The 12,157-nt window shown below is 40.5% G+C and overlaps 1 protein-coding gene across 2 annotated transcripts in view; it reads right to left on the reverse strand.

The window, feature by feature from the left end:
- Positions 1 to 12,092, reverse strand: part of plch1 (phospholipase C, eta 1) — a 60,408-nt gene extending 48,316 nt beyond the window's left edge. The window contains exons 1-2 of one of the 2 annotated variants that reach the window (XM_086216362.1): positions 11,990 to 12,092; positions 3,929 to 4,044 (exon numbers count right to left, since the gene is read on the reverse strand). In XM_086216362.1, the coding sequence (XP_086072488.1) occupies positions 3,929 to 4,007 (79 nt within the window). In that variant the 5' untranslated portion in view covers positions 4,008 to 4,044; positions 11,990 to 12,092. Of the gene's footprint in view, positions 1 to 264; positions 882 to 3,928; positions 4,045 to 11,989 lie in introns of those variants that run through there. The other variant, XM_086216364.1, reaches the window with a different exon arrangement.
- Positions 12,093 to 12,157: the final 65 nt, after the last annotated feature.

A 12,157-nucleotide genomic window follows, 5' to 3' on the forward strand; every position in this document is an offset into this window, starting at 1 on the left:
CACTCACTAATGCACACTAATTACGATTCAATTTTACAGAACCCTCAATTAAGACGAATTTCTCTGATGTTTGAAACAACGTGGGTGATGACATTTCTCCACAACAGGCATAATGGAGAATTTTACGCATGGGCTTCACTTCAGCCTGTTTGCACGGTAGCATATACCCAAGCAAGGGAATGCATGAAACACTGAATTCTTCTCCATATGACACCGTAACACGCACACACACAAATGATAATAAACTGCAAAATGAGCACTTACCCCTTTCCAAACTGAGATTCCTGCAAACTTCAAGTTCTGCCATTTAGGACTGCTCTCACACGGTCCCTCCATGCGCTTTGGACATCATTTTAATTTTCCAGTTGTAGTGTTTTTGAAAAGCTATTAAGGCATGCCGGATTAGACAATTTCTCCATTATGATTTGGCATCCAGAAGAGAATGAAGAGGTACTTTTTTTATCAAAAAAAGAGGCTCAAAAGAAAAAAAACACCTGCCACTCGGCACCTGCAGCGTGGATTCACAAACCCTCGAAGCTCTCACATCCGCTACCTCTGCGCTCACAACCCGCATCCCCTCCTGCCTCTTCTTTCCAGACGCAACACAGAAGCACAACGATAAGCCGATTCCTCAGTCACTCGACGGACTGATGGAAAGTGCTGCTGTTAATAAGCAGGAAAGTGAGGTGAGAATAATGCCAGCATGGAAAGAAAGCGAGAGTCGCTGACTGGACTGGGTGTCTTAAACGTTAGAGTTGGACATTAGGGTATTTCAGCAGCTTGGCCAGACAGTCTCGCTCAGTCTGGCAACAGCGCAGCTCTTGTTTGAATCCCCCACCAAACTGCCCACATCCGTTTGATTTTGGTCAGCTAGTCCTCGTGTGAAGTATTGGGGTGGGGGGGTGGGGGTAACCACTGCGCAGGGATACCAACGCAATGACCCACTTAATGCTCAGTGTCTCTCTCTGTTTATGTATCAGAGCTTCCTCGGAGACACAGCTGGGTACATGACATGTGAGGGGGTTTTCTGCAAAGCTGTGGAGCTCCGGGAGAGAGAGAGAGAGAGAGAGAGAGAGAGAGAGAGAGAGAGAGAGAGAGAGAGAGAGAGCAACTTCAATTACATACATTTATTTAGATCAGGGGACATCAGTGAATAAAGAAAAAATAGTTTGTGTCAGATTTAGCCCCCTGCAAATTTCAATCTGCAGTGTGTTTGTGTGTGTGTGTGTGTGTGTGTGCGTGCGTGTGTGTGTGTTTGTGTGTGTGCATCGGCCAGACACTACTGCATCATCCTATGGCCAGACATTACTCTGATGAAAGTTTTGTCTGCCCTTGTTCATTGGTCCACATTAAACACATCAAAGCCATTTAATTTAGGATTGCAGGAGACAATTATAGAGTGCCTCTCTCATTCACACACACACACACACACACACACACACACGCACACTCAGAGTTGTGTTCAAGCAGTGAGATTCAGATGCTGAGGTTACCTAATCGATTAGTGCTGTCTGGAGGAACAAAAGTACATGTCTGTGCAGCAGTGTCACCTTCTGTGTGTGTGTGTGTGTGTGTGTGTGTGTGTGTGTGTGTGTGTGTGTGTGTGTGTGTGTGTGTGTTAGCAAGAGTTGTTTGGCCACTTTGATTTAAGAGTAAAGCTCTCGCTCACACTCGCCTGATCACAGATATATTCAGACCCTCCACAGACAGATTTATGTACCACGGTCAAACAAAAACCAACTCCCACTTTGTCATTCACAAAAGGCTGAAAAGATCTGTGGAGATAGAAAAGACACAAGAGGACAATCCAAGAGGTGAAGACAGAAGTGTGGATAAACAAAGTGGTTGAGTGAATGAAAAAAACGAGTGAATCGAGAGATAAGCAAGGTAAGAAGAATGTAAATTCTGCTTGAAGCTGATATAATGTTCCCTTTTTTCACAGACAATCTGTTCTGTTGTTTACCTCTAAAAGAACATTAACTACCAGACAGGTGAGAAATTGATTCTGGGGAGGACAGGGGTGGTACAAATATTTGTTTTCCTTCTCATTTTCTTGAATTGAGGCAGCAATGGGTGACATTTCCATAAATGTTATCTCCTCTAAGCATGACAGAAGGAGAAACAGAGTCCTGTGTTGAATGGATTGGGTCAATCTATCATCCACAGTACAGTAGTGAAGCTTGATTCTTAATATTCTTCCCTTGACAGGCAGAAATTGCACATCTCTCACAAAGATCCTGCAGGGGTGGGATGTGGGTGCTGGCTGTAGTTAGTCAAGGTGAGTCTTTTCAGTGGTCTGTCAGCTGGAGGTGTGACAACAGCAAAAGAGACCTGAACATCACTGACTGGTCATGGTAAGACCTGACAGCGTGCGGCCTCACCGCCAGAAACCACATGAATCAAACTGATGCCATTTTGTGGCAGAATTCATTTCAGTTTTAAGTAAAAACATGTAAAAAAAAAAAAATATATATATATATATATATATATATATATATATATATATATATATATATATATATATATATATATATCACTGGCTGCTTGAATTCTGGCACATATGAAGAAAATATTCTTCTTCGTCCAAAACATTCAACCAATCAAATAAATAATTTGTACAGCGTCAAGACTTGATTTTTAAATGAGCCAATTTCTCCATTCCCTGAAAAACAACCTTCTCTCGTAAAAAAATAATGCTAATGTGAGGGATGCACAGTAATATCAGCACACCAACGTATCAACGGACGTTGGTCATTCCTTTTATTTTGTCATATCAGTCTGGTGGCCTCTATTTATTCCTGCCCAGTTTTGCTCATGTGTCTTTCCTCGCTCGTCATCTGTTGTTCGTGATGAAGGAACAATGAATTGAATAAATGATTTATGGGTGTTCCCAAAACATTTGACAGTAAAGAATAATGTTACTTTTAATATATGTAACATTTATCTGTACATATATGTATATACAAAATATGTGTTTTTTCCAATATCTACAAAAAGTCAACATCATGTAATATTGTTTTAATACAGTTATTCTAACGTCATATCAGTCATCAGCTCAATCAGTAGTAATCCAGTCATTCAGCTTAGTTTTTGTGTGAACTGTATATGAGGTCACAGTTGAAATCCCAAATAGTGTACAAAGCAGCTTCTGACATCATTCTCAAATAGTTCCCAGATGCACTGGAGTGACAAACATCTGTGCACATGCGTCAGTCTGCACTGTCATATGTTTGAGGGAAAGTAGACCAACAATAGGCAAAGCACAGAAAGAGGAAGACGAGTTAGACTTGCTATCCTGCTAGCATGAACCATTATGTGTCTATTTGCACAAGTGAGGGAATGCAGACATTAACCAGCTGAACATGGCTAACATTCAAACTGTGGATGACAGAGGCAGAAAAGGCAAAGAGGTGTGTATGTGTGTGTGTGTGTGTGTGTGTGTGTATGTGTGTGTGTGTGGGTGTAGGTGTGCGTGTGTGTCTTTATTGGTTTCATTCGGATTCATGTGTGCTGATAATGACCACGTAAACAAATTAGTAACGATACAAGTCAGTTGTGGACCGCTTGGGGGTGGGCACCTTGTATTGCAGCGTCTATCATTTGAGTGTGTGTGTGTGTGTGTGTGTGTGTGTGTGTGTGTGCGTGTGTGTGTGTGTGTGTGTGTGTGTGTGTGTGTGAAAGCTTGAATAAGAAAGCTTGAAGCACTTTAAGCAAGGTAGAACAGTACACAAGTCAATTAACATCAAATATATATTTATGATAAAGACCACAGGAGTCACTGTTGTCAGACAGCAGTGGAGAGGTTCTCAGACACAACAGCGGAGATGAGTCTCCCTCTACTGTTCGTTCTAGTGACATACAGTGGTGGAAGTATTGGGGCCAAAGGACAGAATGTACATTTTAGTGTCACATCATTTCTTGTACTTACAGTGAGAGATGCTGTTATCAGTCAGGAAGTGACGGCGGTACTGCGGCTCTCCTTTCCTGTTCACGACCCAGGCACTCATGTTGAGAGTAAGGAAGAGACCTCGACCTGGAAGACCTCTGAAGGAATTGAAATACACAGGCATAAAATTAGGAACTATGAACGTAAAGCATTCCATCCATTCATCCATTTTCTACTGCTTATCCTATTGAGGGTCATGGGGAGAGGGGAGGCTGGAGCCTGTCCCAGCAGCCCTCGGGCAAGAGGCAGGGTTCACCCTGGATGGTCACCAGTTCATCACAGGGCCAACATATATAGACAGACAACCATTCACACTCACATTCACACCTACGGTCAATTTAGAGTATCAATCAGCCTCGTCCCCTCTTGATGTCTCTGGACTGTGGGAGGAAGCTGGAGTACCAGAGAGAACCCACACAGGAACAGGGAGAACATGCAGACTCCACACAGAAAGACCCCGTGCTCGAGCCGAGACTCGAATCTGGAACCTTCTTGCTGTGAGCCGACAGTCCTAACCCCTGCACCACCGTGCCAGCCAACATAAAGCATTATAATAACAAAACATGACATAAATAGACTATAATTTATGAAATGTTAATCCATATGTCACTGCAAAATCAGGATATCTGGTAATATTGATCTCTTATTTATGGTGTCCGGGTAGACTTCCACATCACTGCTCAGTATGTGGTCCAGTTTTTCTCCAAGGTTTTGCAGTAAGAAAAGAAAATGAACAGACCTAAAGCTTGTAGCCATTCAGACATCTACCATGACAACACTTTGATCTCCCTCTTTTCCAGAGACAGGATAGAAGTAGTAAAAAAACAAGTACTTTGTTATTGTACTTAAGTAGATTTTTCAGTGTTCTCTTCTTTACTTTACTTGATTACTTGTTGTTCTGAAAGCTTTTTCTCTGTATTTCAGTGCAAATATCTGTCCTATATAATCCTTGTATATGAAAAAATAAATGGTAAATGGACTCAGTTTTATATAGCACTTTTCTACCTTAGTGGCACTCAAAGCGCTTTACGGTGTCATCTCATTCACCCTCACACGCTGATGGTGGAGGCTACCATGCAAGGCGCCAACCTACTCATCAGGAGCAATTATGGGTTTAGTATCTTGCTCAAGGACACTTAGACATGGTCACCAGGGTCAAGGATCGAACCAGCAACCCTTTGGTTGCAAGACGGCCATTCTACCCCTGAGCCATGCCACCCACATAGGCTGTAACTTTTGTTTTCACACGCAACAGAAAAAGCAACCGGAGACGTGATAAGACAAACTCTACAGAATCCATGGATGTTTTGAGTTTTGTTTTGAGCTTTAGCTAAAATAAGCCTGGATACAGTTTAATTGAGAAAATAGGATGTTAACTCAAAGATGCACTGCATATTGGACACTTTATTTTTTAGGGCCCAAGCACTCAACAGTACGAGAGCCCTCTTTTTTATAATATATTTGTTTTTTCTTATTACTATTTTTGTCTTGAAGATGATTGGCACTTCTGACAGTTTTATAATATTCAATTTTATGGTAGTGTTTTATCGTTGTTGTATGAAGAAAATACTTGAGATTTACTTTACTTGACACTGAGTATATTTATGAGCCTGTTCTTCTTTACTTTCACTTGAGTTTATAGGAGGAATCAGTCCTTTTACTTTCACCAATCTTTAATTTACACAAGTATCTGTTCTTCTATTTGAATTATGAATGCCAAACTGTTAACCCCCAAGGTTCCATCCCGCCATTTGTCTTTGTCTAACGCTTTTAATTTCTTCCTCTCTCCCATCACATGTTCTCATTTATCCACCCTTTCTCTTCACCTTCGCCCCAGTTTTTTCCACGATACTTCCTCCTGATCACTTTTCATTCCGGTCTTTCCCACTGTGAGTTTGGGTGCTTGGTGTTCTCCCACCTGTTGCTTGTCTGTCCTGCTGTGATTTACTGCTTCCGACTACAAACACACACATGCACTCACTCAAGAGATGAGTCTGAAATGGCTTGGAGCCTCCGGGACGGCTATACATGTCTGGTGCCGGCTGACATGAGGAGATGTGACGCTCTGGTTGAAGAGTTCATGGGTCAAGTACTTTCTTTTAACTCTCTAAACACCTCAAGAAAGCAGTAGTGTGGTACCATTCATGACAGACCATATGGACAGAGACCCAACATCTGACAACCTTGTCATGAGCCTCAAGCGGAACTTTCCATACGACATTCGTTGGGTTTATAATGCAAAGGTTCCTTTTATCTGCCACAGTTATATAGAGTTCCTTTTAATAACATGTAAATTACTTCATAAATCAATTTCTGATTCAGTAATTTTAGAACTGTTTTGTGTTGTTTTCATATTTTACCAACAACTAATCTAAACCTTTACTTCATAATGATTACATAATGCACCTCTTAGCTGCTCTGTGCTCACTATCCCTCCTGGCTTAACGCTTCATTATAGAATAATGTTTCCAAATGACTGTTTGTTTTCACAGCAGAGTCTGAATTATAGAGCGAGACAGAGAGAGCGGTGTAGCAGAGAGGTAGATGACAGGGGACATTGTTTGAGAGGTTTTAATGGAAAGTCAGGTCATAATACAGCTAGATTTAATGAGTCCACAATAAATGAACACAGGGAGGAGTCAGCAAAGTGCACAAATTTCACACAAAGATACACTGAAAAATAACGTTTTAAGTGCGGCGACATGTGATGCTGCTGCATAAAAAAAAACACTTTCAGAAGTAAAAAAGAAAAAGAAAAAGAAAAAAGCAATTATTTTACCATTAGTTTCTACTTGTCAGCGCATGTTTTTAGGTTTGTGTATCCACTGTCATGTTCATGTCATGAAGACAAGTAAATGACTCCTCTTCCTCTCTTCTAAATGCATGTAATACTAGTAGTCTTCTCATCTATTGGAGGGCCCAAAGCTCAGGGGAGCTGAGTCTGTTCTCGCTCATCTCTTGGGCTGCAGGGAGAGAAAGCAGCTTAAAAATAAATGCTCCACTGTCAGACTTCCTGATGAGCCACTCTAGCTCTGGTCCTCCCAGGAAGCAGGCTGAGGATGCCCCCAAGTTAATGTGTTGTTGCAGTGGATATTTAAATCAAACTGAAGTAATACAAGCTGAAAATTCATGCAAAACACACATTGTATCTGACAGGAGAGCGCTATTTTTTTCCTGTTTTGAAAAGGATGTCGACTTTCACGTAGTGCCACCAAGATTCTAGTCACAACTGAATAATGACAATGGCGCCTAGTCACCCCAAATGTTATGCATTTCAGCTAAAAATATATATAATATGTAGACCTTTGCAGCAAGTTGTACTTTACTGCGAATGAAGTTCCCTCCTAAAGTTTACTTTAGTGATATTTTTTCAGTTTAACTTTTACACAGAGACAGTACAGGTAAATACACAGGTAATAATGACCTCGCCATTACAACAGTTTGACAGTTAAACTCCACACACAATGTATGTCTGACTTTATACTACAGATCTTTTAATCAGACCTTTTAACCAGTCACTGCTTTAATGTTGAGACTTCATCCACCGACTTGCTTGACAACCACTGATATTTAGGATTCACTTTTCTTTTAACCATTATGAGAAACGCTACAGACACTGTTTTCAACTTGTCTGATCGTGTGACAGCTCAGTTACATCGCCTTGTCTGACTCATTGTCTGACAATGCGTTTGCAGATACGCATAATGAATTTGGTGAGTACAAAGCTAAGACGTTTAGCTTGCATGCCACATGAGACGTGACACAATTCACCCCTCATACTTGCGAGTATAATGAGGACGTAACAATGGTCTTCTCATGAAACAAGGACACAACAAAAGCAGCATCTGGCTCCCCATACTGGCACGTGCCAAAGAGCACCCTAGACACAAATAAAGACACTTTGTTGTTTTGTTTTGTATTACCAGCTGTTAAAAAATGGCCAGTGGCAGCCATTTTGTTATATATATATATATATCCGTATAAAATATCTCAGTGATTTAAATATAGCGGTCAGCTGCCACAGATATTAACTTCTGTTGGCAAGATTCACTTTTATTTCTATGATCACACGCTACAATATGTTACCTGCTTCAGTGGTGCAAGAAGTACTCAGATACATGACATCCTCAAGAGACATATATCCTCAAAATATCCCACTGCAGAGCATATAATACTATAACACTGGAACTTAAAGTCCTTGAAAACAGTTTTTTTGATTGAAAATGCATAAATGATATCAACAAAAAGCCTTTGTAGCCTTAAGCATGATGAGATTTCGTGAAATATGAGCATAATGAGGTATTTTGACTAGAAATGGACGTAAGCGCCTGGCAAGATTTTGACTATTTACCATGGTGAATTTACTCCCGCTAGTCCCGCTAGTTTCTTAAGCTGCCAGACAAATGTGAAGCGAAACACAGCTTGACATGACGTTTCTTCTCCTTTAACAGCGAGTCCTACGAGATGGATCCACTCTGACAGCACCTTGCTGTTCCGTAGAGTAAATGAGTAGCCTGTAATTGCTTGTTTAACAGTTATCAGAACAGCGAGCAAACAGTGTCTGTTGCTGATGGGTGGGCAGATACCTTAAAAGCACAGACTGAAAACTGACTACCACAGTGCAATTTTAGAGCAAGCACTGAAAAGAAAGGTAATTGGCATCACATAATGGAAAGACATCATTAATTATACAACAAAAATAAGGAACAGTTTTTTTTCCTCAAAAAATAAACCCATCTAATGTCATATGAGAACTTGACGATCTTTAAAATAAATGTTTGCATGTTTCTGTTTAATGCATTTCTGTTCTGGATGTATGTTCGAGCAGACGTTCTTTTTCCTTGATTCATGAAAGAGTGTAAAATTTGTGTGGCTTTGAGTCTGGTGCATCAGTACAGCTTACATTCCTGCTGGTATCAGTATAGTTACAGTTCATTTAGTTCTCAAGATCCATCTCTGGGAATTTAAGGTTTATTACAACAGACTAAGCAGATTGGTGTAATGAGAGGTCCTATCAAATCATGATGTTTTCCTAAGTCCAGCTTTTGTTGGACTTAAGTCTAATCAAACAGTATCAGAAAGATGTGAAAGCATCTTTATTTTTTAAAAATAGCCATCAAATTTTTATTTTTATTTTTTTTACCCCAGGCCTCATTGGTGAAGGCCTGGTGTTCAAGCCATTCACCCCTCTATAAATTACTCACAGAACTTTGTTGCTATTTATGTTTAATCACTCCATCCCTTCAGGTTTTCTAACAGAAGGCATTTTTCTAAGAGGGAGCATTTCTGTCGGAGGTCTAAACTGTCATTACATCTCCGAGCGACAAGAGCAGGAAGTTGTAACATCAAAGCTGTCCTCCTGCCTGGGCTGCTGCACTGAACCCTTGGCCTGATAAGGAGACAGAGTAAACCTAGAGGGAGGGAGGTTAGTGAGGGGTCAGACTTGTGTTTCAGAGGGGTCAACAGCCACAGAGGCTATCCGAGCGTGTCAACAGACACTGCCGTAACATTGCAGAGTTCTAAATGCAAAAAGAATGCATGGAGAGGCTACTCTTTATCCAATCTGATGAACTGACTTAAAGCTGAATCCTTAAGCACACATCCTGAAATGCTTTATAGATTTAAATGGTGTTATTGTGTCAAATTTCAGTATACTTATACATATGCAGTATATATAGATAGAACATTTATAGATATATGGAACATGTACATGTGTGGTAGAGCGCGCGCGCGTGTGTGTGTGTGTGTGTGTGCGTGCGTGCTGGGGTCATCTTGCTTGAAACTGACAGTGGATAAGGTCAAAAGTCAAATCCAATCTATTTCAAGAGGAGACATCTCAACATCCTCCCTCGAGTTCCTTCTTTTCCTTGAGCACACAGGTTGAAACACAAAAAGCAATACTATAAAAAAAGTGTATTTTGCCTTCCAAATACTCACATATGGGCACCTTGAGCTGAGAAAGACATTTTTTTTTACCACTGCACCACTTTTTAGCGATTCCAGAAGGGAGAAGGAGCCAGCCTGAACAATAAGCTCGAAGTTAATTGTGCATAAAACTACCAAAAATGACAGTTTATGAACTTTCAAGGGCATGGTTTTATATAATCCATGCCTGCTGTATACCACCGGATGCTCAGTAATCCACAAACACTGAGCAAAAGATAAGGTAACTAAATTAGTGCTCCTGTGAACGAGTACAATACGATACGATACGATACGATACGATACGATACGATACGATACGATACGATACACTTAACTGTACCATGTTTGTCTCAGACTCCAGTGCCTACAATTAGCTGCTCCAACAGTGGAAAGAGCATAAGTAAAACAGATAAAACGAGCACCATGGTGCTATTGCACAATCCATACAGCCTCAAGAGGCATTGTTTAAGTGATGGTTCATAACAGCAACATGAAACCAGAAGTGAAATAATTTGTTTTTAGACCAAACAAAAGTCTTTATGTATTAATGAGCATAGAGCTGGATTAGAAATATATGGATTACACCAGGTGATGTGACTGAGAGTTATTTATTTGACACTATTGGACAGTTTTGCCTCTTTGGCATCATTCACTTCAAGTTAAATACACATGGCTGGTGGGAAAATCTGTTTTGGAGAACTTGTGAAGAAAAATACTCTTTTGGGGTGAAGTATCACTTTAATATCTTTACTTACAAGAAGAAAATATTTGAGCTCTGGGAGAGAATTGTATTGGAGCCTATGATAACTTGATAGCACATCGACTTGTTCCAAGTGTTTCGTATTTCAGTGTCTGATTGGCTTTGGCTTTGACATGCAAGCGCATGCAGTGACAACCTATTGATGAGTGTTCTGACCGGTTAAAAAATTAGGTTTACTTCTGTTTCCGAATATTGTCTGAAACCTCAAGCATATTTCTGTCTTCCTGACTGTCACCAACACATTCATCATCACGCACCTTCAAATGAAAAGTTCAGTTAATTTATTCCTAAAGTGTTGACCCCGATTCCTCCTCCTTTCCGTTCCACCAAGAAACTTCAATTATTCAGGAGGGATCACAGCACCCACAAAGAGTCATGTTTCCACTCCTCCAAGCCTACACCAGCAAGCTGATACACTGCTCACAATGCTTCACTCATATAATAACAAGGGAGTCACTTTACGGCTGAAGCATTCCTTCACTCACACACATGCAGGAGTTACAGTGCATGTGGGTGTGTGATGGAGTAGCTGTAGCATTAGAGTTGTTTACTAGTGTGTATTGTGAATAGGGGCAATCTTGCTTTTGTTTCATCTGAAGAAAATCCTATAAGCGTGCATTAATGTGACTGAGTCAGGACATGACACACCTGTATTAGCTTACACACACACACTGACAAAGACACTCCTGGCATTATTTGTAGGCTTACAACACTCTCTCATAACAGAGTTAACTTTAAGGCTGAATTTCAATCGGTGTCTGTCTCTTTAAATGTCTTTGTCTCACACAACCGTCCAATAACAGTCAAATCAAATAAAAAAATCCCCAAGGACTCTGCTGTGGGACGGGGGAGCGCCCCATCTCTTTCTCTCTGGGACGGCTACCGGCTGAGTGTAATAAAGGCCTTTGTTATGCTGCCCTGCTGCAAATCTCTGTTGTAAAGCACAATGGCAAGGAGCAACAACATGTGAAATTAAATGTATACAGAAGAACAGCGATTGTTGACTGTATTGACAAAGAGATATATGATGATCTGATAAATGAAATATTTACATGATCAAATGCACTGCACTGATCTTAAAATGATTTAAAAGTGAAAGTGAGCAGAAAGCTGATTTGAGTGCACCTGCAGTTGTAAATAAACACAAATGTCTCAAGTTTTTGCTTCACAGTACCAAACACACATCTGCTTGGATACTGTATACAGTACCCTTCCAACAACAGTCGGAAAAGTACAGCTCAGATCTAAGAAACATATTAATAAAAGTAAAATGTGACCCATCGGATAAGATGTCATGTTGTTTCCTAAGATATCTTGATAAGTTGTTGTCAGTCATGAAGCATCATAAATTTACTTACTGTTCACTTCACTGTAAGATTGAGAAACCACGTTGACAACCTTCTCATCAAACGTCTTCACTTTCACCAGAAAAGCAGCTCTTCAGGTACTGAATATCCATAGCGTGAGATACAACCACTGTTCATTCTCCAGGTTTCAGATAAGAGCACATCCCAGCAACCTTACTG

Source organism: Aulostomus chinensis, chromosome 10, assembly GCF_037954235.1.
Source record: "Aulostomus chinensis isolate RoL2024-O1b breed Wild chromosome 10, RoL_Achi_v1.0, whole genome shotgun sequence".
Lineage (NCBI taxonomy): Eukaryota > Metazoa > Chordata > Actinopteri > Syngnathiformes > Aulostomidae > Aulostomus > Aulostomus chinensis.